Source organism: Zalophus californianus, chromosome 17 (genome assembly GCF_009762305.2).
Source record: "Zalophus californianus isolate mZalCal1 chromosome 17, mZalCal1.pri.v2, whole genome shotgun sequence".
In the NCBI taxonomy this organism is placed as follows: domain Eukaryota; kingdom Metazoa; phylum Chordata; class Mammalia; order Carnivora; family Otariidae; genus Zalophus; species Zalophus californianus.
In genome coordinates, this window is record NC_045611.1 from 4,101,576 (window position 1) to 4,129,502 (window position 27,927).

Sequence of the window (27,927 nt, forward strand, 5' to 3'; positions counted from 1 at the left end):
AGTGTCAGGTCCCATGATCATCCCCATAGATACCACCCGGCAACGTTCTGCACGCAGCAGGTGCTAATACATCCATACCGAATGCGCGGACTCCCTCACTGGAGCCTGACGTACCCAACGGAAGCCTGGTGTTGTCATGCCCATCTTTGGGCAGAGCGACTGAGGGGTCTGAGAACCAGCCTTGAAGTCTGCCCCTTGGACACTCCACTGCCCGTGGATGACACACAACCCAGGGAGCAGCACAAACACGTTTGTCTCACGTCCAGATCCTTGCACCTCCTGCCCCTTGGCCCCCATGATGGGCAGAACCAGCAGTGAAGAGCTAGCCGAGACAACAGGGCCCCTGGGCCGTGACCGGGTCTGGGACCCCCACCCTAGCCCACCCGTTTCTGCACCCCAGAGCCCACCAGACTGACAGGGAAAGCCTGGCGTGGAGAGCCACCCTCTCCGGCCCGCCAGCGCCTCGGGGAGACCCCCTCTGCTATCACAGGGCCTGCTGGGGCAGCCACGCGGACAACACGTCCCGAACACAAACACCTGGTTAGCCCCTCGGGCCCAGTTCCATCCCTCCTGGGACAGAGCCCGAGAAAATACTGCAACATGTGAGCGACACTTTAGGCACCAGGATACGTTACTTCTAGTAGCGGGGACAGTGGAAACGTCCTGAGAGGGCCGACCAGTAACAAGGGGTAGGATACGTGGCAGATACGTGGCCCCTGAAAGCGAGGCAGCTGCCCAGGCCGCGGCAGGAAGGGAACCGTGAACATTTACAGCAAATCCAGGTGAGGCATCAGCAAAAGGCAAACAGGGTGGAAGGAAGGAGGCCATCAAGGAGGCAGGCCACCCCTGCCCATCCTGGAGGTCACCTGGGACGGGCACCGTCTGGTTTGTTGTGTATTTAAGCCATGAGCGCCAATGACAGCAGGGACGTGCGTGCAGCCAGCACCCAGCTCAGGGTGTGGCCACAGGAGAGGCCTCCTGGGGGGACATGCCAGCGCAGCCCCGTGTCCCCAAGGAGCCAGGGGGCTGAACCCCAGGACTGGAGAGGGGGGTCTGCCCACCACGCATGGCTGCACAGGCAGGGGGGAGGGGGCACCTTGACTTCAGTGTTCCGTTTTCCCGTTTGACCCACAGACAGAGGGGACAGCCACTCGGGGTGGCTTCGAAGTCACTTCCTACCTCGGTAACACAGGTTGTTCTTACAGCCGCCTCCATAGCTGGGCGGGCACTCGGAGCAGGGCCGGCCGGTTTTGTACGGGGCTTCTCCGATCCAGTTGCCCCTGCGGACACACCAAAAACACCATCAGGAGGGGCCGCCGCCCGAGGGCCGGGGGCCCCTCCTCTCCCCCTTCCTGGGCTGTCCAGGGGAGGAAGGAGGGTGTGTGTGCTGGGTAAAGGGGGAGAGGCAACTGCACGGAGCCTAGAGAATTCTAGAAGAATGCTGGTCAGGAGCTGTGGCATACCCTTCCTCCCCAGCACCTTGGTCCCCTCACGTTGGGGTGTGTGTTACCACCCCCCGGGCCCCACATCTGCCCGTGTCCTGCCTTACACAACTCTGAACACTGCCCCCCACCCCAGCCCCAACCCCTTCATACGGGAAAGCTGCTGAGCTCCCCCCCTGTTAAGCCGTTTCTCAAAGGAGTAAAAGTCAGCATGTTTCACGGAGTACCTCGTGTTTACTAAGCTCCTACAACCCGGTCCCCCCATCCTTCTGACACCCAGGCGGGACGTGCTGGAATTCCATCCTTTTTTAGAGGAGGCCACTGGGGCTCAAAAAGGTTAGGTGACCTGCCCAAGGTCACACAGCAAGCAAGTGGAGGGGCTCAGAGCCTTTGAGCACTCTGCCCTCGCGGTCGGGACCAAGGTCCCTCCTGATGTCATGGACACCGTCCCACCTCCCTCTGAAGTTCCCAGGCAGGAAAACTGGAGGCCGGTCAGGGCCTGGTTCTCCGGGGGCCAGGTAGCAGGTGCGGAGCGGTGTCCCCAAGCCCCTCTCCCAGAGCCTGGGCCTTTGGCACACAGGCTGGAGCCATGCGTGACCAGGGAAGAGTCTCTGTGATTCCTTCTAGAAACTTCCTTCAGGGTTGACCTGGTTGGTCACCCATCTGTTCACTCAGGAAGGCAATCCAGAGCCCCACTACTAAACTAAGCCTGGCCCTGGCCTCCCTCAGCCTCCCTCCGCTGAGCAGTCCAGGGCAACTCCCCAAGTTGGACCCCAGCCCTGCCCGCCGTGTGACCCCACCGCTGCCCTCAGCCCTGGCCCTCTGTCTCCTTCTCTGTATCAGGGGCCCCAGCGGGAGGTTGTGCGGTGACAGAGTGATGGCGTGGAGGCCCTCAGACAAGGGCCCCGCTCATGGTGAAGGTCGCGTGCTCTGCGAGCGTTTGCTGAATCAACTAGCTTGTCAGGTGGCGTTTCTGATGGCTTTCCAGGGAGGTCAGGGGCCCCTGCTGGTGCTGGAAGGTGTGGTGCCTGGCTCAGCACCCTGCAAGGCCAGGGGCTCAGACTCTTGAGGAAAGAGGCCACGGATACCACACAGTAATCAAAATGGCCCACTGAACAGGCAACACTGTGCATAAATCTCAAACGCACGGTGTTGAGCAGATGCTGGGCACGAAAGGGCATACATGTCTGGTCTATTCGCGTGAGGGTCCAAACCAGACGCTGACCGATGCAGACAGATGTCAGATGGTGGCCCCTCTGGGGGACATTCTGGGCCCCTGGAAATATGCTCCATCTTGAGCTGGGTGGTAGTTACAGGGCTACATCCGTATCATACGGACTGAATGTGTGTCTCCCCGCCGCCCACTAATTCCTGCGTTGAAGCCCTAACCCCCAGGGGGGCTGTGTGTGGAGATGGGGCTTCCCAGGAGGTAAGTGAGGTGAAATGAGGTCACGGGATAAGGCCCCAATCCCCCAGGACTAGTGTCCCTAAAAGAGGAGACACTAGGGAGTCTGAAGAAAGGCCACGTGAGGACACAGGGAGGAAGGGACTCGCCGGCATCCGGCCCCGCTGTGCCACCACCTGAGACGCGCAGCCTCTGGGCCTCAGTCATGGCCACCCGCGCCGGCTAGCCCACGCAGACACATGTGGGATTTATCGGGCCGCACACTTAAGACTAGTGTGGATCATCCATACGTTATTCTTTTTTTCAAGAAAACAGCTGGGCGCTGAGAAAGGCAGAGCTCTGTTTCTGATAGGACCTTCACGTGTATTGTTTTTTCTCTTTTTTGTACAGAGTGGAATTGAAATATCCCTCGTGCCCCACCAGCCACTCTGCCAGGGATCCCACCATCGTGGGCGCGTTAGCGCTCTTCCACGGGGCTGGCGTGCCCCCCTCCACCGCAGCGATGGCCTAATCCTCCCGCCCTCACGCCGGGCCTGTGGGCTCCGAGACACGGCCAGCACAGGCGTGCCAGGCACTTGACGGAGAGCATCTACTTTCCTCCTGACCTCAGCAATTCCCTCTCATCCCACCTCCTCATGGCCACTGCTGACCCAAACCAGCTAAGCGAGCTCATCCTCATTTCATTCGATCACCGAGCAAATACGCCTCAAGGGCATACTGTGTGCAGGGGCTGGCGCTAGGTGACGGCCAGCCCCATGGCCGGCGTGCAAACCACAGGCCATACACGGAGAGGGCAGTGTCCAAGAAGCAGCACAGCATTTGATGAGCAAAGGAGGTGAATGAGTCAAAAGAGGGATGGACGGCACACTCATGATACCAGGATGCTGTGAGGGGGAAGGGGCACTGAGACACAGAGGCTCCATGTGGTCTTTTCTAGAAGATAAAACTACATAAAAATGCAAAAACCAGGTCTAGCATGTACGCGTTTCCTAGAGTGCTGTCTGCTGCATATTTTCAGAGAAAAAAAAAAAGAATATCGCTATGGCACACCCCACTGGTTGGCCAGCCTACAGCTATTCCGGCTTCTGATTTGCCCAGGGAGTCCCAGAGGATGACTTGCAAAGCCAACCGGGCAATTTCATTGGTTGAAGCCAATTAGGGAAATCTTGTGCTCCACCCCCGATCTGTGAGTGGTCTAGTTCTGGCCAATGACAAAGGGAGAAAGTGGGCCAGGGCTGAGAAAGGCCCAAGAGAAAGCCCTTTTCTACCATTCTCTTCCCTTGAATTCGGGAAGATGTGATGCCTGATGCTCTGCAGCCATCTTGGAACCATGAGGATAGGCTCGTACAGCAAGGAAACAGAAAGAGCTTGAGTCCTCACTGACACTGCTGAGCTTTTAAGTTGAACTGGATGCATCAATCTCTACATGTCTTGTTATGTGAACTAATGAAAAGACCTCACCATTTAAGCCAACTTTAGTTGGGTCCTCCACGTCAGGCAAACGCATCCCAACCCATACAACTGTGGTCCTTGTTCTTACTTTGGAGAGTAATTGCAGACGAGGTAGACCGCATTCTCCCAAACATCTCCCCAAACGTTCATCCTCTCGCAGGTGTTCACAGCACAGCCAATCTTGTTGGTCGTGGCCCAGACTATCTGAAAAGATGACATCCACGTGTCAGAGCCAGGGACAGGGCAGAGCGGGGCAACATAGTCTGGCCTGGATCTCCAGGGTGCTGGCGCTAAAGGGGTGTATGTTGTGAAGGGGTGAAGGACCAGATTTTTTTCCCTAACCCCCCGAAGATCCATGTTTGTTAAACACACACACACACATACACACACACAACACACACCCAAACAAAAACAAACCACACACGAGGAAAATGTGCTAGCGATGGAAAACTGCCATACAAGTTTCTAGCGCTTACTCCCCATTTCTGTGCTTGTATCACAAACCCAAGCTCAGCCCAGCAGCCGTACTTTAAATAATACCCAATTAAAGGAAAATATTATGGTAATGACAGAGCAGTTTTCCAACTGGGTAGCAGTCCTGCAGGACCAGATAGATGAGTGATGGGGTCTGGGGGTGCTGGGCTGAGGTCTCAGCTCGGGCCTCGGGGATTTACCTGTGTGTAGTGGGTGCACATGGGCCCAGAGCACCTCTCCGGACACCAGGGGTTGCACTCGTGGGGGTAGGGGTAGGTGTAGTCCTTCACTTCGTCATACCAGGACTGGACATGGAAGCCGGGAGAGCGGTACCTGAGATGGCAGATCAGCTAGTTATGTCCGGGCCACCACACACCCAAGAGACTGAGACCGCAGCTCACGGCACAGCCACCCACGGGGCGGGCTGGAGAAGGGGGCTGCTGTGGGTAAACAGCCCCAAATCCTGTCCAGCATTTGCTGTAAGTGCCTATAACCCAAATTGGCAAGGAGCTCACCTGGGCATCCCCGGAGTGCCTGGGTTCCAGGAATTTCCCTGGGTGGCCCACACGCCACCTGTGTGTGCAGGAAACATTTGCCTGGCCCCCAGTGAGTCATTGTTTATATTACTATTATGTATTTATGCCCATGTACATTTGGGGAAATACACGTAGCCCACGAACCCCCGATTTCCCAGATATGATTGTTAAAACACAACTTGATTGAAAACGTGAGTCCCTTTAAAGTCAGTGCAGAGAAAAACAGTGAGTAAGTAACTGTCCAGGTAATGCACAGAAGGAATGCCGAGGAAGGTCTGAAAGCTGCAAAATAGCCAGCTATGGGGGACAGGGCACATGGGTCCCCATCACCCCCGGAGAAGAGCCTAGAGGCTCATGTTTCTCTATCATTGTGGCTGGCTTCATTCCTCAGCTGCCGGAGGGGTACCCAAGGACTCAGACAAAAGGTAGAAAATGAACTGAAGATGTAGAAACCTGCAGGATGCAGAGCCCTGGTGTCACCTGGGCAAACCCTTTCCAAAACTTCCTGTTTAGGATCTGATCCCCTGAGCCCTCCCTCACCCCCACCCTGGTCATCACCGTGGGTGGCCACAGCCCCCTTGCTCGGCCCCATCCACCAGGTTGGCATCGCTGCTTTCTTCCCAGGAAAGAAAATAAACTGGACACAAATCACTGGTCAGCATCACCAGCAAGTGTAAACAAAGCGGTTTCGATAAAGAGAGAAGACACGAGGGGTCTGGCCATTTCTGAGAGCACTGTGGTGAGCCGGGCAGTTAGAGGTCTTGTAACAATTACTGTCAGAGCCCAGAGTGCACGGTGGTGGTCAGTGATGTGGCCAGGGCCTGCCTGGAGAAGGACGCTGGCCGCCACAGAACCACGGAGCCACAGGGCCGTGTGGGGACACCCGTGCCCGTCTGATTCCCCGGAGTGCCACGGCCAGGCTGCCTCAAGGGCCCGGAGAACGAAGGGGGCTCTTTGGGAAAGCAGGTTGGCACTCAGCATCCCGCAGGGGCAAGCTCTCTATGCCCCCGGCACCATCAGTCCCAGCACTAAGCCTGATGCAGCAACAGCAAGACCAGATCCAAGAATGGCTAACGTTCGGCCTGTCGGCTCAATGGCCCGAAGGCAGCCTTGACAATGATGCTACAGAATAGAAGAACCGTCTGATACCATATAAGAAGGGGGGAAAGAATTAAAAGCTGTCCTGGCCATCGTTACCACGAAGTAAAAATATGCCGGCCCACAGCCAGATACTACACAGGAGTCCAGGAATATTCTGGCTGCTGAGCCAGGCCAATGGAATGATGGGTTTTCTCCCTGTAGACATTTTCTTTTAATGCTACTGGAAGACTGATTTTACAAAAAGCAGAATTCACCAGAAGGGGGAAAAAAAAAAAAACAGGTGTTAATTCACTTCTGTGACGTCTGGACCCCTCATGACACCTGCTCAGGTTCTGTCCTGGAAAGGCACTGACCTAAAGGAAGCTGACTATTTGCAGCCACACTGAACGCAGGTGTTTACAGAGCTGGGGAATATCTGGGGTGCAAGTCAGGCAACCTGTACTTTAAGGGGATACTTCAAGTCTGGTCTAACTTTTCAATGATGCCGGCAAAGCACAAGTGGGCCTTGAGCCCCTGGCCAGCCCTGGGTTCGGCCCCGGAGGACTTGCGTCCACAGCACATTGTCTGGTTGGTTGGTGCATCTGCACCAGCCAGAAGGCATATTCCCCATGTCCCCTAAGGAAACCAGCCCTCAGCCAGGTGGGTGCTCAGATGCATGCATCTTAGAGACTATGCTCAAGAGCCTCCTCCGGGCAAGGGGGCCTGGGTGGTAAGGGTGAGCCTCCCAATGGCCGGACGAGGAGGGGAAGGTGAGGGACAGCTGCTCGCCAGGTGGAACCTGGCTGGGCCTGGAGAAGGAGCAGAACCCAGACGTGCCGGGGCAGAGAAGACACTCTAACCAGCACTGCTTGAGCAACATCCCCATGTTCCCAGCTCGCCCGGCCAGCTCCCTGCCGCAACAGGCTCAAGAATCCTTTCAAGGAAGTGGGATGGAACCCCCAAGCTAGAAACCCCAAGCCTGGTGACCAGTGTCTGGAGCCAACAAGCAGGCTCACATCCATTTTGCCAATTACTTGGAAGTGGCCCTGGGCACTGAGCCTGTTTCCCCACATATAGACGGGCATGGGGGATCCTGAGGTCTTACCCGCGACAACGGACAGCGAGCACCAAGCCCAGCACACAGTAGGTGCTCTGCAGGGGCGGCCAGTTCACAAGCGAGGGGGGACCGCGGCAGCTCTTACCTGCCCCAGTGGACGGCCAGGTTCTGCCCGAGGGACACCAGCAGACTGGTGGGCCCGTGCTCCCAGAGGCACTCATGAGCCCACGCTGCCGCCGACCGCTCCAGCTCCTCGTCCCAGGTCTGCAGGGAGAGGAGACATGGGCCGCCAGGGTCAGGGATGGTGTAAGAATGAAACCTGCAGCCACAGCCCCCGCATGGGCTCCCCGCGGAGCCCGGGCCAGGTCTCCGTTCTCGGACACTGGGTTCCATGCAGATGTTGGACGGGCTCCTGACCCGGCAAGCGGGGAGGGGCAGGGCAGCAAAGAACTCAGAGCAGCCCGGCCCACGGCGGTCCTCGCAGTTCCTGCTCTGGGCTCCCACTTGCCCGGGATGCTGAGGCAAGCCCCTTGCCTGGGGGTGCCCTCGGCGCAGCCCTGTGAACGTGCTGAACACCACAGGACTGTATGCTTAAAAGCGGTCGAAAGGGTGAATTTTATGTTTTGTGCATTTTACTGTTCTAAAAAGAAAAGGAGCAAGAAATGCCTCCCTCCCGGCCCATCCCGGGGGCGCAAGGGCAGGGTCTGGGCCAGAGGATCTGAAACAGGCTGCACCGCCCGTCCTGCCTCCCCGCCGGCCCAGGGACGCAAGTAACTCCCCAGGAAGGAACACGGTGAACAAAGCAGCAGGGCTCACTGCCCTCGGTCAGCTGCTGTCCGTTCTACTCCTGGTTGCCAGGTGGGCAGGCGCTGTTCCCTCTCGGGGGCGCCCCAGCCCCCGACACACAGGAGGTGCTCATGGGAAGACGGTCAGGCAGAGCCCCGGGACCTGGCCTGGAACGGGACACTCACAGCGCTAACTGCAGGCCCCCAGGACGGAACATGATGAAGCCGAGCACCTCCCCAACCTCCTGCCCAGCCGCCTCTTTCCAGCCTCAATGCCAGAGACTGTGGAACATCCAGGGTGAGTCCTGGCCTAGGGCAGATGCCTCTGTGGACCTGGGTCGCACCCCTGGATGCAACCCCCATTTCGGCCGCCGTGGATGTTCTGGGTACACTCGGACATCGGACTCCTCTCTTGATGTGCCCACCGAGCACTGTGTTGCTTCTGCCTGGGATCCTTCTCCCAAGCCCGGGACAGCCTGAAGTGGGGAGGGGACAGGCCTGCCTCTGGGTGGGTGATCCTCCTGCTGCTCTCTTTACTTAGCAGATCCAAGCCCCCGCTCCCACCGGGAGACCCTATAGTATACTGTGATGTTGGACTTCCTCCCTCCTGTCTGCTGGACTTGTGCATCACCCCCTCCCCAATAAACTGCCCGAACCAACTTGGTGGCTCCATCTCCAAGCAGGCCCCCGTTGATGCTCCATGCAGGAACAGGCACCACCCACTGCGAGGGGAGGGCCGTGGGGACAGGAGAGAACACCAGGATCCCTCTGGCCGGGGCCAGCTCAGGCCCTTCCCAGAGTCCAGGGAGGCAGGGCAGAGTGCGAGCAGGCGCTGACCCCACCCCGAGGCTCACTAGCTTCTCAGAAGTTCACTGTTTATTCTAATCAACGTGAACCTTGTGTGCCTTTGGTCCGCGTCCATAACATTTTCTGCAGCTCAGCGGGGAGGGCTGTAAGGAGGGCCCTGGCCGATCTCCGGGGGTTAAGGGCATCTGACATTCTGGCTGGAGGTAGAGGACGCAGCCAAACCAGGACCTAGCTCTCCCCTCCCTGCTTTCGACGCCTCCTTCTGGGCCCGCCCTTCACCTCCCACCCTTCTGTTGGCTCCAGCTGTGCCTGGCACATAGTAGGACCTCAGAGAGGCACAGGTGAACCTTCTCTACCCCCCAAAGGGATGACTGGGGCAAGAAAGAGGGAAAGAACCAGGCAGTGGGGGGCACTGGTGAGAGTGCGGGGCCAGGCTCTGCCCCTTGCTGGCTGTGTGACTGTGGACAAGTGGCTTCACTTCTCTGAGCCTGTTTCCCCATCTAGGCTAATGATGCCGCCAGAAAAGGATTTGGGGGAAGGTTGAATGAGCAGGCCTCAAGCCCCCAGGCAAGGTACCGAGCAGCTCTCAGTAAACGGTACCTGGATATTAAGGAAATTAACTTTTCTCAAGCACCTACTACATGCCAGGAGCAGGGTTAGGCCCTGTACCTGAACACCTGCCACTTGCCAGAGAACATTATTAGCACCACTTTCTTATTTAATTCTCAGAATAAGCCCTTGAGGTTAAGTTATATTTTCCCACTGTTGCAGACAAAAAAAACCCTTGAGGCTAAGAGAGGTTACGTAACTCGCCAAAGGTCACACAGCAGGAAGTTAGAACTTTAACAACCCAGCTTTATCTGGCTTCCCAGGGGTCTCATCTTGCTCTGCATATGCTGTCACCAAGCGCTGGTCCCACTCCACTAAAGTAATAAGTCACTAAAATAGAAACAGCAACAGTATAGTTAACATTTATTTAGCACTTACGCATTATCTCATCGACTCCTCCAAACAATCCTATGAGAAAGGTACTTTTATTGTCCCCATTGTGCAGGTGAGGAGACCTGAACACAAAGAGGCTAACTAATCCGCCTGGAGTCATACAGCTACCAAGTGGCAGGCTGGCTCCAGAGCCCAGTCACCTATAAAACCTCAAAATAGGGTGTCTCAACTCTTTGGAGTTTTAATGTCCGCCTTTCAGGGCTAAGGCTATTTCAAAAGGACCACGGCCGAAGCCCCAGCAGGCACGGCTGAGCAGGAAGCTGGATTTTCAAGATAATTTCTCAAATGAGTGCCCCTTGTTTGGGTGGAGACCAGAACAGACGGGCAGGCCTGGGGTGGAGGAGCTGGGCCTCGTGCTATCTCCCCTGCCTCGGGGCCCCTGCTCAGAGGCGTCACCAACAACACCAGTGAAGGCTCAGCCTCCCTGACAGGCAGGCCATTTAGACCTAAGGACCCAGATCCCAGCTCTAATCCTGAAATAACACAAAATAAACAGACAGGAAAGCATGGCAGGCTCGTGAGAGGCTACACTGACGTCCCCTGCTGCCTATGTGAGCCCTGCTCACTGCACCGAAACTTCCATACAGCCCTGGACAAGCACAGAGTGGAGACATGACCAGCGTAAACTGAGCCTGTTCCCGACAGGAGGCAGGATCCCCGGGGTTTGGGGCTCAGTCAAGCTCCTTGTTGGGCACCATACAGGGCCTTGGGGTGGGATGCGGCCCAGGAGGCAGGCCGACCCATACAGAGAGGTGGAGAGTGTCCTCCCCCCCCCCCCCCCCCCCCGGGGACCGGGGCAGGTCTTGGGAAGGATGGGGGAAGAGTCCACACCCAAAGCCACCAAGAATTCTAATTCTCTACATCTTTAACCCTAAAAAGGCCTGCTCCAGCTGCTGATACATTACTCTTCCTCCTAAGATTAGCACAACCCCTTCAGAGTAAATGCTTGGGCCATGTTCTTGAGGGAAAGAAGAAATGGTTTCATAACGAGTTCCCAAAGGACAGCCTTGCTCCAAGGGTGTCTGCACAGAAAGGCAAGCCTTTCATCTGCCCTATAGCCGGTAACGGGCCACCTGGTGAGGGCAGAGACGGCGACACTGAGGGGCTCCCAGGCACGTGGGGTGCTCCCTGATCACGAGCACCCCCTATATCAGAGCCCAAGGCACCATGAAACGGGACAGTAGAGTCCAAAGGAGGGAGAGGAGCTGGGTCCTGAGTGAGGCTTGCTTACAACAGGATAAGGCACGAGGTGGGGACAGGGCTCCTGGGGGAGGGAGGGCCTGGCAGCAACTTGGGGGAACACCGAGTGGCCTCTCAGGACAGATGAGCTCGTGATCGAGGGCCTCCAGCGCCAGGCAGGAGCATTTGGGCTGCATCCTGGTCACAGAGGGCCCTGAGGCTCCTGAGCAGGAGACAGGCTTGCTGAAGGTCAGGAAGGGCACAGGAGGCAGGGCTCAGGGCAGGCCAGCAGGGGACAACGTGGGAGGTGAGAAGCCCCAGGGCTGATCGAGGTGTTGGGGGGACAGGCTGGGCAGACAGGAAGCGGGCAGGGGCAGTGGGGGTGCCAGGGTTTAAAATGGGCATGGGATGATGGCTGCAAGCCTGGGTCCTGCAGTCTGTTCTGCCCCTACCAGCTCTGACCTCGGGCCTCAGTTTCCTAGTCTATAAAATGGGAGAAAAGCAGCAGGTGTGTCACAGGGCTGGCAGGACGGGAAGCGGTGCTAGCAGAAACAGAGGGGCGCGCATGGACGTGGGGCCGGAGGCATGGGCTGGGAGGGCCGACTGCCCCTCTGCTCCTTACGCGTGGGATTTCCCCAGGCTCACGGGAGACCCTCCGCTGTCCCCTCTCTGCCAGCCCCTCGCTGACAGACACCCCATCTCTCACGGACTCGGCCCCGTTGCTGCTCAGACGGAGGAGGGCGGCGGATGGGGCCAGAGGAAGCGCTTACCATGTACTCCATGTTGGAGGCTGGGGGGTACACCTGGCCCCTCAGTTTGTTGTGAAGCATGAGGATCTCCTCCTTGTCCGACCTGGGGATGGCCCTCCGGACCCGGGAGTGGGGCTTGTCCTGCTGGTATTTGCTGAGCAGCTTCTCCAAGTGGGTGACGTTGGGCAGGAAAAAGCCTTGGGCTCCGCAGACCAGCAGCACCAGCCCCAAGGGGACGACTCTGTTCAGGACACAGATCATGGTGCCACGCAGGCAGCGAGGACCTAGGGGGACCAAGCAGGCTGGGCTCCTGAGGCAGTGCTGGGGCACGGAAGCTCTGAAGGAAAGCAGAGGGCAGTGGGGGGAGAAGTCGATCAGTCTTAAACCAGCTCCAGCGTGAGCTTGAGCAGTGAACAGCTCTCCCCACTTGAAACCCGAGACTCCCAGAAGCTCAGTAACCGAGGTCCCACAGACAGAAGAGGTGGAGCTACCCTGGTTCCTCTCTCCCTAGACGGTCACAGAGTGTCCGAGAGGACAGGCAGGGCTTGAAAGAGTGTGTTTATTCACACATCTCCCCTCTGATTCACCTCCAAGGGAGAGTCCGTCAGTCACGGGAGCTTTCCTGGGCATGTAGTTTGTGCTATAGACACTGCGCCTCGCCCCGGGGAGCTCCCACTCGGGCTGGGGCGAGAGGCGAGGAAAACCACAGTCCCCACCTGCGGGGCAGTGCTGACTGAGGGCGAGGAGCTGGAGGAAGGGGCTGCAGAACCCCGCCGGGGTGCTGACCCGCCTGGGACCCTGAGGGGCCGTGTCCTTCCATCAAGGCTCCTTCGGTCTTCCCCCACACGAGCTGCAACCCGCTCTCATCGGTTGAGTTGGCTAGGTTTGCAAGACAACATCCAGCAGAGGCATCAGCAGGGGCACGGCGCAGAGGGGCAGGGAGGCAGAGTGCGAGTCAGAGCATGGAGCCAAGGAGCCATGGGAACAGGGCAGTTCCCACTCTGACCCTGGCAACTCTCCAGGGTCCTGACGGAGCTTCAGACAAAAATAACCACCATCCAGCAGGGAGGCCCGGCATTCTCCAGACTGGGTGAGACGCAGCCTCCCTCCGGGGGAGTTCCCTCTGGGGCAGAGCCCCGGGGACTGGACGGCACAGAAGGCCGTGTGTGCACTCGCCTGCCCCACTGGGAATCAAACCAGTAATGCAGACCCCTGTGGTCCCGACTCCTCTCCAGGATTAGTCGCACCTCCATATATGAACATTTCCCAGCTGCAGAAGGCCAGGCTGACGGAGATGCCAAGACACTGACGCTGGACTGCCCTTGGTGACACAGCAAGAGCAGAGACCCACGTCACGGAGCACCCACCGGGCGTCACGACGTCACGGGGTCTGTGGCACTCTCCGCCTCGGCAGCTTCAGGGCCAGGGTACCCCCGAAGGCATGAAGCAGAACTGCTCCTAGGACTCACCCCCGAAGGCATGAAGCAGAACTGCTCCTAGGACTCACCCCCGAAGGCATGAAGCAGAACTGCTCCTAGGACTCAACTGTGATTCCACTGGACTAAAGCCTGGGTGGGGCTCAAATCACCGGTGGGCCCCATTCAAACGACTCTCATGGGGGGGGATAGGTAAATAGACGGTGGGGCAGTCGGGTGGAGTATTACACAGCAGGGAAAAGGAACAACCTAGAGCCGTGTGAACGTCAGCATACGTAAATCCCAAATCCAATGTTGGGTTAGAAAAGTAAGTTGGAGAATGTAACACTAATGGTCCTATTTACGCCAACTTTAAAACATACAGACCACGGTTCGTATAACTTACGGGTACATATGGGTACAGACACACATACACGTGTGTCTGTTATATGTGCATATTGTATACATGTGTCTGTGTGTACATATGTGTACATGGGGGGTTTTATAGTAAAACCACCCCTGAACCAGACCAAGTTCGTGGTGCTGGTTGACTGCAGGGTGAGGGATGGGGAACTGGGAAGGAGAATATGAGGGACCTTGTCTCAACCTTTAACATATTATTTGTATTTTTAAAATCTCAAGCAGATAGGGCAAACTGTCCACCTCTGTTCACTTTAGGGGAACAGGCTGAGTTGGGAGGAACTGCAAAGCGGTAGCCCAAGGAGGGTGGGCGCAGGGGCCGGACCTGGGTGGGGAGCCCACGCTATCCTTTGGACGTCTCTCGTTTTTAAAAATATCAGTTCATAAAAGAAAACAAAATGCCAAAGCATGAAAAGACAAGGAAGCAACTGCTGGTTCCACGTGCACCCTTCCAGCGTGTTCTCTTGAGCCAGCGAGACCCTATTCCTAAAGACAAGACAAGCCGCCTTCACTGTGCACTTGATGGGGCCGCCTGAGCCCAGCACTTGTTGGAGGGTCCTTGTCTGCACGGCCGCACAGAGAATTTGTAAAGCCTCAAGGGCAGCTTTTGAGTTGGGAGCACTGTTTCCGGGGTTTGGTCACACGCTCCCCACGGAGGTGAACACAAAGGACAAGAGACGAGGGCCTCCTCAGCCTCACCTCAGCCAGTGAGCCCCCGGGAAACGCAGACATGCCCTGGGTCGCGCCGCTCACAGCATCACAGGGGAAGCACGCCTAGAGCACCGTTGGTTCTGAGAGCGGCCTGGCCTGGCCAGAGCTCGGGGGACCTGGGGTCCTCGCTGGGGGGGACTGAGACCCAGATCGTGCCACTCCTGCTAAGTCCGGGCTGCAGGACAACACCAAAGGCTCTAGCAGAACCATGAGGACGAGGGGCCGGAGGCTCTCCTCCCGGGACCCTGCGCGGTGCTGCTCTGGACTGAGCTGGGGCCCCCCCAGATTCACAGGCTGGGGTTCTGACTCCCAGAACCTCAGAATGTGATTGTATTTGGAGACAGGGCCTTTAAAGAGGTCATTAAGGTAAAATGAGGTCACGAGGTGGACTCTGGTCCAATCTGACGGCTGTCATCATGAGAGGGGAGATTGGGATGCAGACCCCACGGAGGGAGGACCCACAGGGGGAAGGCAGCGTCTACAGGCCCAGCAGGGCTGCCCGCAGCGGGGGCTCGGCCTCCAGAAGTATGAGAAAATCCTGCATGAACAGGGCTGCGGTCCCAATACCCCACTGGCCACTGTGGGGAAGGGGGCGGGCGAGGGGCGGGGTGCGAGGTAAATCAGGAGGCCAAGGCCCACTTCCCCGGGGCATCACCAGCACCCTGGGCCTGCGCGGCCCCTCCAGCCTCTGCTGCCCCAACAGCTCAACCAGAACTTGGGGCCTAGACACTTCAGCCCCTTTCCCACCCACCATCAGACAATTTAAACCCTTTCTTCAAATGAGACGCGTGCACTGTCCGAGGCTGCTCGGGGCTTCCCAGGGACAGGTACAGTCCCCCACCAACCAGGGAGGCTGACACTGAGGGAGACCCCACCGCACACCGGTCCCTGGATTTCTCCTCTCACCCACCTGATGGTCTTGGGTTCTACTGCTTCCATTTTACAGAGGAGGAGACTGAGGCCTCTGCAGTGTCCGGAAGAGCCCAAAGTTGTACAGCGGGGGAGCAAAAACTGAGCGCTGGGACACAGCCCATCCCGCCCCAGGACCCTTTCCTTACGCTGCCCTGTCTCCCTGAGAGTGGGCTTCCCGAAGGAGTGCCCGGCACCAGCCTGCAGGGGAGGGGGCCCCGCAACAGCCCAGTCTCCAGCAGCAGCCCCCTCCATGCCGGCCTCCAGGTCAGATGGTGATTCCTGGCGGTTAGAAGACACCTGTGTGTCACCCCCAGGGGACTAAAACCTTACATCATGGTGACCTTTCACCAAAACACGCCTCCATCGCCAGGCCTGGCACGCACCCAACCTCCCTCCATCACTGTGCCTGTAACTCCCACGTGGCGAGCTGACCTCCGACCCCTGACATCGACAGATGCTCTCTGAAGAGCACTCTTTGGACTCCTGGTTTTCCGAGGCTTGGCAAACCTCGTTTCTAGAGAAGGCCTCCTCCACTCTGTCACCCCCGGCCTGTCTCCAGTGGCTGGAGACACACGTCGCGGACCGCTGAACAGTGCAGCCGAAACGCTCTCCAGAAGCTCTGGCGCTCCTTTGCCACAGTTGCAAACCCAAGCCAAGACAGGACTCCTGAGAACGTGCCAGATGTCAGGCCCCCAGGGAGGTGGGGAGGGGGACCAACGACGCTTTCAGGCCCCAGGGCCCACGGCAAGACCCAGCCTGGCTAACGAAAGCCACAGGGAATCAACTTCCTACAACACTGCCCAGGGCTCCTAAACGCACCTGGAGCCCACCAGGGAGGTGGCGGTTTCTGACCCCATTTTATAGGAAAGAAAACTGAGTCCAGGAGACACTGCCTGGTATTGGTGAGGCTATGCAGCCCGTTAGAGGTGGAGCCGAGACGTGAAATCCAGCTTTCTGAAAGCATGGGGGACTTTCAGCCCATGGTCGGGGTATCCACTCTGCAGCTGCCCCGCCGCCCCGCCAGGGCTGTGTGGACCCGGAGAGGATCAGCAGACCCCCGTGTTCCCAATCTAGCAATGGCGTCTCCTCAGGGTTACCTCCTAGGCAAGGCCACCCCTAATCCTGCCTCTCGGGAGCAAGTGACAGAAAGGGAGTACACGTGGGGCTCCATGCGTCATGCCACCAGGGCTCTGCCCGTGTTTGGGAGCGTCTGCCAGGAAGATGAATCTCAGCACTGCGTTTGTCGGCCGGCAGCTCTGAGCTGTGCCAAAGCTCTTCCCTCCTGCACATGCTGTTCTCACAGCTCATCCCATGGCCCCAATCTGCCTCCTCCCTGCCCCGGGCCAGCCCGATTGATTCCTGCTCTTTCGGCTACGATTCAGCTCCAGGGTCACGGCTGAATCACGCCCCAACCAGACCTGTCGGGCTTGTTCGCCGCTGAATCGCTGACATCTGACACGTCGGTGTTCAATAAATATTTATGAAAGGAATGTGTGGGTTGCATCCTCCTGAGGAAGTCAGGAGAGCCGTTGAAGGACGGTGCAGGGTGCGGGTCCTCCGGGAACACCGAGCTGAGTCAGCTCCCGACGCAGCCCCTAGCTGGCTGCGTGGCTTGGGCACAGCATGTCCCTGCTCTGGGCCCCGGCCACCACGTCTATATGGTAGACGGGAATCACAGGGCTTGTCTGACCTCAGCGATTCAGCGGTCAATAAGCCAGGCAGGTCTGCGGACGTGCTTCAGTGCCAGGAAGCTTCCAGAAAGCAGCGTCCTTTCATCTGAGGAGCAGGGCTTCATCCACCTGGCCTGGTTAGGGTCAGGGGATGAGCTGTGTGATGAGGAGCAAACGAGATCATGAACATGGGTGCTTCATAAGTGTTAGCTATTTTAATGAGGATGACAATGCTACATGCGCCACAGAGGCAGTGTGTGAAGAAGTTTCTAGAAGCCCAGGATTAATGATGGGGAATAAAGACCATTCTCTCTTGATTACAGTATTTCAGAGCCCCACCTCTGCCTTGATACAAAAATCTAATTTTTAAACAACATATTAAATGTGTAATGCGTGCAGCGTTTAAAAACTGTCCCCTAAATTCGAAACACACTTTACTCAAGACGTGCCTTGAGCCATGGCCACTTTCTCCCCAGCTTTCTGGGGAAGCAGGTTCCGAGATGTCATGAACCGTCGTGAAGACTGGCCAGCTCGGGGTCGTGATTTCAGGGCCCCACATTGGGCGTGGAGCCTACTTAAAAATTTTAAAAATCAAAACAATAAAAAGGAACCAGGTCTGGGGCATTAATGTTGACTCTCTGGGCAGGAACAGCCCGTACGTATGTTCATGGTCATTTGCACTGATGACAATGACCCAGTTCACGTGCCATGAGGGCCGACGTGCTCCTTCCAGGGCTCAGCCTTAGCTGAGTCAAGAAACCGTAGGTGCCCTAGATCCCACCATGGCTGCATCGCGTCTGCTCATACTATCTGCCTTTCCCACCATACTGTGCACCTGCTGAGAGCTGGAACCAGTGTATGCTGGTAAATGTCCAAACACCGACACTCCAAAAAATAAAAAAAATAAAATCACCCTGATATGTAGTGTCTGTCAGGTCCCTCAGGACAAACATTCCCACGGTGGCCAATTTCAAGCAACCCGTGTGAGATCACTGACAGTGGAATTTCTGGAAAGACGCAAGATGGCACATCATTGTGTGGTCTTTCCGCCACAGGGATGGAACAGGCACCGATCACCTCACGGGCAGAGATGACAGTGAAGTGTGGGAGAAGGCTGTGACAGGGTAAGTTCTGAGCTTTCATTACCTTCGTTGTAAAGAGGACTTATGTAACAATAAGTTCATGTCATTTGACGTTTAAGGGTGGTCTCTGAAAATTTAACAAAATGCAAGGAGCCGGTTCCAGCCCACCGCTGGCTGGCCCTGAGTCATGTTGCAGTTCACACCCCAGAGAGTATTAACTGCTCCACAAACATTTATCACAAATACCATAGCCAGCCGTTCTGGATGTGACCCCGCAGTGGGCCCTCCACTCCCGTACTCCACAGGCTGATGGGGTCATGGCCGCAAGGACCCTGTCCTACAGGTGAGGGAACAGAGGCTCCAGAGAAGCCACTTGCTCACAGTCACACAGAATGTCTGCGAGTGCCGATGTATCGTCACACTCTTGCTGCTGGCCCGAAGGTGAGCTCTCCAAAAAGTCAGGGCAGGGCAGCTCTAACCTCCCGCCCATGTCAGCCGGGCTCATTCAGGAACACGTCCGCCCCATGTGACAGCAGCTAACCCGAAAGGCCAGGGGTGCCCCACGCTCTGCTCTTCCTCGGAAACACAGAGGGGAACTCAAAATGTGAGTGGGGCCAAGGGCAGATCACAGTCATACCCACAAACCACCCAAAATTCGAGGAATGAAGCCATGGCTGGGAGGGGGGAGGAGGGACACCCCAGCATGTCTGGGGCCGATCCCAGGACTGGCCAGAACCTCCAGGGACGAGCATCTGGGTGAGTACCAGACACCCGGGATGTGTGGAGAGGAGATCTCCCCTCCTCGATGGGATCCAGTTTTCCTTAAACTCTTCCCCACAGGATTAGGGCTGGACACAGTAGGAGGCAGGCCTTTTCCCTTCCCTGCAGCCTCCCCACCCCCAGCCCTGGCCGTCCACAACCGAAGACAGATGGCCAAGAAGAGCCTATGCAAAACCCATTTGATTTTTTTTTTAAGATTTTATTTATTTATTTCAGACAGAGAGAGAGCGAGCGAGAGTGAGAGAGCATGAGCACAAGCTGGGGGGAGGGGCAGAGAGAGAAGCAGGCTCCTGGCTGAGCGGGGAGCCCGATGCAGGACTCCATCCCAGGACCCTGGGATCATGATCTGAGCTGAAGGCAGATGCTTCACTGACTGAGCCACCCAGGTGCCCCTCAATTTTTTTTTTAAGATTTTCCTTATTTATTTATTTGAGGGAGAGAGGAAGAGCAGGGAGAGGGGCAGAGGGAGCGGGAGAGAGAGAAAATCTCAAGCAGACTCCACCCTGAGCGTGAAGCCCAAAGTGGGGTTCAATCTCACAACCCCGAGATCATGACCCGGGCCAAAATCAAGAGTTGGACGTTCAACCAACTGAGCCACCAAGGAAGGCGTCCCTCAATTTCTTAAATACTATGTGGAAAATATACAATATCCTAGGCAAAAGGAGAAGAGAGCTCATTTTGCAAAAAAAAAAAAAAAAAAATTAAAAACCAGATGTGTTTAATATAAACCAAGACAGTAGATAAGAAAAGCCATTTTAAAATGACTGGATAATGAATCAATACATTCTCAAAATACCCGGTATCTGACTCCAGGGGCCCCTCACCTGCCTTCTTGCCCACGTGTGGAGGTTTAGCAAAGCTTCAGATAAACATCAGGAAACCGTGGGCTCCCAAGGACTGCTCCAGGGCCGTGAGGAAAAGCGTGGATGTCAGGTCAGACCCGGGTTTGAATTGTGGCCTCACCATGTAGAGCCTCGTGCTGCCCGAAAGGTCCCTCAGCCTCTGATTTTCCAGGTCCTCAAGGGGGACAATGAGGCCCTGACTTGCTCACATGGATCGAGAAGGGAAGGTAAGAAGTGGTTCTGGGGCTGTCTACTGACTGTCTTTCCTTCCTCCTGGTGAGTTCAGGCATCTCAGATCCTTTCTGCTCCGGGCTACGGGGCTGACGGCACCTGCACCAGCCTCCTGCCTGAAATGCCTGATTCATGGTATCCGGTGGTATCTGTAACGGTGAGTCACGGCCCCTGGCTCTGAACCAAGCTCAAAGACACACGGCTCAAGAATCCTACAGGACCAGGCTATGGAACCTCCACACCGCCGTGCAGACGGAAATCCCAGGGCATGCCCCTGGGTGGCCACGGAGTCCTTCGCATGTGCAAGCAAGCAAGACAGTCTGCCTCGAGAGAGGGAGGGGACATCACAGCTAACAGACAAAGACAGAAGGCGTGAGAAAACCGCCCGGGGAATGGGATGGTAACTCCAGGCAGAGGAAGGACAGGGACCACTCTGGCTGGGGTGGACAGCAAGGTCTCGCTCAAATCACAAGGAAGGGGAACCCCAGACAGCAGGGACCACAAGGTCAAAGGCTTCAGGATGGTCCCTGTCTTGGCATGACCGAGGACAGGCACAAAGCTGTGGAGCTGGGAGGAAATGGGGTCACATAGGAGGGCAGTGCCAGGTGGCCAGGGGCCTGGAAGACCATGGTGAGTCCTGCTTTTATTCCAAATGCAAAGAGGAGCATCAATTGGCGGGGGAGGTACAGCCAATGGTGATAGGCTGATGGGTGATAGCCCATCAGCATGCAACGACACAGGCAGAGCTCAAGACCGAACAAAAGAAGCCAGACTCCAATGATTAAACAGGCTCCATTCTGTTAGAAGTCGGGAAATGGTTCCCCGGGGGGGGGGGGGGGGGGGGGGGGGGGGGGGGGCAGGGCCAGGGGAGGGGCCCGGGGGTGGCTCGGGCTCCCTGCAGCTTGTGCACTTGGGGAAAAGTCACCCGGAGCGCACCAATGAGCGCGCACTCCTCTCTGGTAACGTGAAACTTGAATACAACTTTTTTCAAGTTTGAGATCGCTCTGGCTTCTAAGAACGGACCAAGGGAAGTGTGAGATGCAGCAAGGAGGAGAAGATCCTCGGGGCTGTCCCCAAGGAGTCTCAGGGCTGAGGCAGGTCCAGGGCCTGGCCTCAACAGCCCTTCAGACTGCAGCCCAGATAAAGCCCTGCGCCCGGCGGGGGCCTCCCCCTTGGACCAGACACCAACTCTCCCAGACAGGGCCCGGTTCATCCCAAGTCTGAGAGGGCACTTTGTCCGGCGGTGCCAAAGCTGCAAATGCCTTCCACGCCAGTGAGGCCCGAGCCTTGAAGGTTCCCGGGAATAAACAGGGTTTTCAGCGGCCAGGCGCTTCCCCGGGAGAGAACAGACCAGCTGTGTCGGAGCTGGTGTGGGGCAGAGAGGGGGGTGGCGGCCGATGGTATACACACACTCAGATATATTTTCAGCGCCGTTGAGGGAACTGCTCATTGTTCCAGAGGGGGCGTTTGGGGCTTACAAACAGATGTATTTTAAAAGCTCCTGGGCACACAGGGGCAGTGAATGTGCTCCGAAGGAAGATGCTAGACTCCTCCGGACACTTGCTCAAGGCCCCAGAGCAATGAGTGCCAACAAGCTGAGCATTCTTCTGGAAGAAAAGCCATGAATCTGCCAACAGCTTGTGAAGGGGCCTCTCGACCCTGCACAGAGGTGGCCATCCCAGCCCCCAGGGCTCTTACTCCTGTCTGGTCGTGTGACCCCTCTCTGGTCCCAGGCCCTACATCCAGAACCTTCCACACAACTTCACATCCACCCCCACTAGCCAGCCATCCCCTCCCCATGTTGGTGCCGGGGCCTCAAGGCAAGTCTTCATCAGCTGTATAGGGTGGCAGCGCTCACCTTCAGGCCTGAGCCAGAAAGTACCAGAAGCCTCATTAAAACACAGATTGCTGGCCCCACCCTCGTAGCTTCTGATTCAGGAAGCCTGGGATTGGGGCCTGAGAATCTGCATTCCTAACAAGTTCCCAGGTACTGCTGCGCCCCCCTTGGAGGGGGGCCCAACTTTGACAGTTGTGGCCCCAGACTGTAACAGTCTTAAATCTCATGCCCCACCCGAATGCAGCACTTCCCAAACTCCCACCCTCGGCACACCTACCTTCCCCCCCCCGCCCCGCCCCCGCCCCGCCCCGGGCTACCAGCACTAATCCATACTGTGTACTTTTACGTAAGGTGGCCCGCATTGAGGGTGCAGAGAAATGTCCTTGGTAAAGGTAACTTTCCATCCCCACCATTTACAAAGAACATGATCACTTCTGCCTCGAACAGAAGGCAGGAGTAAAACTTCACATGTTGAAAACAGAACAAAGTGAGGGCCTCCCAGCTGGCCACGGATGCCAGCCACAGACTTTTATGCCGAGGGCGCTCTGTCTTTGCCATAAAGGGGGAGCATGGTGTGGGGCAGGTGTTGGGCACAGGCAGCACCACCCACATTTGCCTTGACCTAAAAGGCCAGCCCCTGGATGGGGGGCCTTTGGGGCTGGGTCTGTGCACAGGCTCGGTCATGGCGGGGACCAGTGGGGATGGCCCCCCACACTTTGGGGAACACTGCTCATTTCACAGTAATCTGTTCTCAAGTGCAAGGCCCACAGCCTGTGACAGGAAATCCAGACCCAGGGGGCACAAGGGTGGCTCAGTCGGTTAAATGCCTGACTCTTGATTTCAGCTCAGGTCATGATCTCAGGGGTCGTGAGGTCGAGCTCTGCGTTGGGCTCTGTGCTGCGCATGGAGCCTGCCTGGGATTCTCTCTCTCCCTCCCCCTCTGCCCTTCCCTCCCAGCCCCCCCCCCCCCCCCCCCCCCCCCCCCCGCCAATTGCACACATCCTCACTCTCTAAAAAAAGAAAAAAAGGAAATCCAAACTCACCCCACCCTCAGGGCAGACCCTTGCCACTCTGGGCCTGAGGGCCTGATGCTCAGACTCTAGCCATACGGAACTCCTTGCCATTTTCCATGGGTGCTAGGCCCCGCCCCATCTCCAGGCCTTTGCACACACATGGTCCCTCTGCTTGGGGCACTCTCTATCACCTTTCCTTGCCTTTACTCTAGAGGGATTTCTCAAGCTCTTATCAAGTCGGAACCAGCAGGTGCCATCCAGCTCCCAATCCTAGAGAGATCAGAGTGGGTTTTTTCCAGTCCAGAAGAACTTTAGAGTAGGCTCGATTCCAGGACCATTTGACTACGAATGAAATGGAAGCTCTACTATTTTTCCTTCTGGGATACTGCCCTCCCGCACTCACAATGGGACACGGTTCAGAAATTTGGGTTGAAAATGTGGGATTTCATAATTTATAATATTTTTTAAATGATGGTCCAGAAGTTGCATGATCCGCATTATGAATTTCTTTTTCCCTGAAACCTGTGGTTTTCGTCTAAGCTGACACAGCACTTGAGACAATCAGAGAAGATAAATCTCCCTGGGGCTGAACCACGAGAAACTGTCTGTCCTCATGGCCATAACAAGGGGGGCGGGGTCTGTCTGTGAACACCCACAAGTACACAGCCTGGGGCAGAATGCCTCAGACGGGATTCTCCACCAGTTGCTGCCATGACCCTGGGGGGAATGGCAACACGTCCCCCAGAACACCCAGATTTCCCTGCGTCCACGGTGGAGGGCCTTGATCTGTTCTGTAGTGAGATGACCTGAGTCTATGCTTCTTTAAGAAAGAAGCCGAGAGGAGTGAAATAAGTCAATCAGAGAAAGACATGTATCATATGACCTCACTGATATGAGGAATTCTTAATCTCAGGAAACAAACTGAGGGTTGCTGGAGTGGTGGGGGGGGTGGGAGGGATGGGGTGGCTGGGTGATAGACATTGGGGAGGGTATGTGCTATGGTGAGCGCTGTGAATTGTGCAAGACTGCTGAATCACGGATCTGTACCTCTTAAACAAATAATGCAATATATAATTCTTTTCTTTAAGAAAAGAAAAAAGGGAGAAGATAGCAAGAGGGGAAGAATGAAGGGGGGAAATTGGAGGGGGAGACGAACCATGAGAGATGATGGACTCTGAAAAACAAACAGGTTCTAGAGGGGAGGGGGGTGGGGGGATGGGTTAGCCTGGTGATGGGTATTAAAGAGGGCACGTTCTGCGTGGAGCACTGGGTGTTATGCACAAACAATGAATCATGGAACGCTACATCAAAAACTAATGTAATGTGTGTTGATTAACATAACAATAAAAAATTAAAAAGAAAGAAGCCAAGAAGGGAGAACACGGTTTCCTCCATAAGTTAACAATAAAGTGACCGTGTGACTTGGCAATCCCACTTCTAGGTGCGGACCCCAAAAAACTACAAAGAGCTGTTCCAACAAAGATGTGTCTACATGTGTCCACAGCAATGTTGTTCATAACAGCCAAATGGTGGAAACAACCCAAACATCCATGGATGGAAGGATGGATAAATGAAATGTGGTCCATCCACACAGTGGAATATTACTCGGCCATGAAAAGGAACAAAGCACTAATACACACTACAACGTGGAGGGACTCTGAAAGCATCACATTAAGTGCAAGACACCAGTCACAGAAGGCCACATATCACCTCATTCCATTTATATGAGATTTCCAGAATAAGCAAATCCACAGAGATGGCAAGCAGCCTGGTGGTCGTCGGGGGCTGGGGAGGAGAGACCGGGTAACAATGGCTACGGGGTGTCCTTTGGGGGTGATGAGGACATTCCGGAACCAGACAGGGGTGCTGGGTGCACAGCATTGTAAACATGCACAATGCCACTGTGCTCTATGCTTTAAAATGGTTAAAATGGTAAATTTTGTGCTTATGAGTATTTTACCACGTGAAAATAATTTTTTCAACGAAAGAAAGAAGAAAAAAGGTTATGGCGGGTCCTATCAACCACCACCCAGATCTGCCCTCGCCTTCCTGTTCCAGAACATGGTGTACCTCAGTTAGGACTTCCAGAGAGGCTCAGGGTCCCCGTCCTCTCAGAAGAGCTGAGCAGCTACTCAGCTTCATTAACTGAAGATGAAATGAAATGATGCCCGTGTTGTATTTTCCTTTCTTGACAAGCCATCAGCCCCTTTGAGTGATGCTGCGTTTGCACATCTGGGACTGATCAAAAACCAGTGAGTTTACAAAAAAAAAAAAAAAAAAGCCTCCTAGGTCTGGAGCAAGCAGACACAGAGGCACCTCCCATACATAGTAAATTACACTGGTGACAGAGCAAAGAAATGTTCCAGCTCCCACAAGGCCAAAGAGGTCAGCATTTGAGGGTCCCGCCTCTAAAAGCCAGTTTTCAAATGCAACCTACAAAAGGCCCAATATCCAATGAGGGGTGTTGGAGGGAGGGATGAAGTGTGGGACTCCCAGAGGCCTCGTGCTCTTCTGCGAAGGCTCCGGGCCCTCCGCTGCCAACCCAGCTCTCCTCTGCAGTCCAGAGGCTGATCTGGGTCCCAGAGCAGGGCTGTCTGCACGCTGACACTGCTACCTGTCAGCAGAGTGGAGCCCCGGCCCCTGTGTCAGGGCATCCCCTGTCCAGGCCTACCCCTAAGTCGGGCAGGGATCCGGATCCCACATGGCATGAGAAGCCCTGACTCTTGGCCAGCTCTGCTGTGACAAACAGCTGGCCAGTGGGCAAACACCTTCTTCCAGAGTCGGGGACGGGACCCGGCCTGGAGGACCACTCTCCCCTGCCCTGCCTGTGTCATGTTGCATACATGCCTTCATCACTCCGAGACTCAATTTCCTCCTTGTAAAAAGGAAGACAGCCCAGTGTCCGCCTCCTAAAGAAGGCCATGAGATCACCCACGTAAAGCCCGGGCACATCTGGCTCATTCTGAGTGTCAGGTACACGTCAGCTGCTGGTATTACTATAAATGTTACTATTCCCACTCCTACATCTTCAGAGACTCTGTAAAGAATCCAAATTGCTCTCTTTCTCCTCCCCGGGTGTATATTATTGGGAACCTGGGGGCTTGGGCTTAACTTTGCTGACAGATTTTACTGGAACCCCTCTCAGACAACACGAAATTCTGTGTGCAGGTCAGGTCCGGAGGTGAAGTTAGTGGTTGGGCAAAGAAATGTCTTAAAGGAGGCAGGGCCCAGCGGTTAAGAGCACAAGGTCTGCAAGCAGACAAACCTGGAGGTGACAGCATGGCATATCAGCTAGGGGACCTTTCGCATGATCTTTACCTCTTTGAGCCTTGGTTTACTCATCTGTGAAATGGGGATCAAGAGGCCGACTGCCCAGGTGTGTGGCAGGGATGAAAATGCAGGGAAGTGGCATGGCCTCACACCTGTCACACCAGCAATACAGCTCCCACACCTTCTGTTCCTCCTTCCCATGTGGAAACAGCCAGATCAGAGGCAGAAGCAGAAAATGAGGTGCACAAAACACCAAGAACCTTCAAAGGCCCCCTCTCAGTCTATTTGGAGAAGAGGGCATGCCTCTCATCTTGTTCTGCTGGACCCTGGGCTCTCACCTGGCAGATTTAGACCCTAGATGACCCTGCTAGGGAAGGCAGGGTCACCCAATTCTGCCGGAACATGGCACCCAAATGCTCAGGGTGGAGATGTACAAACCCACTTTGCCAGGCAAGCTGGGCATTTGCACAGGCTCCCAGCTGCTTCTCTCAACCAAAGCAGCAGCTCAGCCTTTGGCTAAAAGATGCCCAGCTCAAGTTAGACTTCAATGAGCAGGCATCAGCTAAGCCTTTTCTGACTCGTCCACCAGCCGAGTCCTGGGCAAGGGAGGCTCTGAGTCTGCACCACACAAGGGGCCTGCCCTGGCCCTGTCCATCTAGGGCAGCTGGTTCCCTGGAATCACAGAGCCAAGTCCTCAGCTTCCAGCACAATTCTTCCCCCATAAGGAGTGTACGCAGATGTCCAGTATGGCTGAAGAGACCCAGCATGTGTTCCCAAGCCTGCAGGAACTCTGGCATGCCCCACACCTGGACATGGAGCTTCAGAGGCAGGGAGGGCTGGGTTGCTGCCCTGGCTCTAACTGGAAAACTCACTTCCCCTCTCTGACCCTCAGTATCTTCATCTGAAATATGGGAAGAGAAAGGCTACCTCACAGGTTTGTTGCAAATAAAATCATAAAGGGGCGTGGCCCTGTAAACCCTAGGAGAATGCACACACCTTAGGATCACCCTGACCATCCACACGTGGATAGACACATTCAAACGCTTGCCACATTCACACCATCAGTTTTCCATTTATTGACACCCACTGTGTACACAGGAATGCAACAGATGCTAGCGAACTGCAAAGGGAGGCAAGAGTACCCAGGCTCAAAGAGCAGGAATCTGCAGTCGGACCGGCTTTGAGTCCCGAATCCCTCGCTCCCTGGTTGTGAGGTCTTGGGCAAGTGCCTTGGTCTCTCTGAGCCTCAGTTTCTCCATCTATGAAAGGCCATGCGGCTGAGCCCGGTTCTGAGCCGCAGGTAGCGCGCCCAGCACAGTGCCTGCACACAGTAAGCCCCAAGACATGGTATCAGCTCTGGTTAATACAGCTCAGAGATTAGTGGAGTGGATCGCAGCCTGGAGAGGAGAGGAAGCGAAGTCACACTTACCTCCGCAGGGCTCTCCAATCACCACCACGCCGGTGTCTCCCGTGTCGTGCAGCGGCAGCAGCGCGCACACAGTGGACACGGTCGGCACAGCGGGTTACACAGCGGGTCTGTCGCAGGCACCACACACCGCGGCGTGGATGCAAGGGCCTTGCGCGCAGCCTCTTATAGAACATCCGTGCCACGCCCCCGGAGGCCGGCGGCGCTGATAGGGCCGCGACGCGTAGTCCCGCCCCCGGCTCCGCCCTTCTCCCCCTCCCCGCCCCCCGGGAGTCCCGCGGGCGCCAGGAATGGGGGTGAGGGGGCAGGGGGCGGCGCGCGCAGGGCTGGACCAGAGCGTCCTAAGATCT

General features: G+C 56.1%; 1 protein-coding gene across 1 annotated transcript in view; it reads right to left on the bottom strand.

Annotated features, from left to right (window-relative positions):
* CRISPLD2 (cysteine rich secretory protein LCCL domain containing 2) overlaps nucleotides 1-27,706 on the bottom strand; it is a 63,354-nt gene extending 35,648 nt beyond the window's left edge. Inside the window, exons 1-6 of the mRNA XM_027618792.2 lie at nucleotides 27,581-27,706; nucleotides 11,990-12,305; nucleotides 7,592-7,710; nucleotides 4,974-5,106; nucleotides 4,388-4,503; nucleotides 1,180-1,280 (exon numbers count right to left, since the gene is read on the bottom strand). Coding sequence (XP_027474593.1) covers nucleotides 1,180-1,280; nucleotides 4,388-4,503; nucleotides 4,974-5,106; nucleotides 7,592-7,710; nucleotides 11,990-12,229 — 709 coding nt within the window. The 5' untranslated portion in view covers nucleotides 12,230-12,305; nucleotides 27,581-27,706. The remainder of the gene's footprint in view (nucleotides 1-1,179; nucleotides 1,281-4,387; nucleotides 4,504-4,973; nucleotides 5,107-7,591; nucleotides 7,711-11,989; nucleotides 12,306-27,580) is intronic.
* Nucleotides 27,707-27,927: the final 221 nt, after the last annotated feature.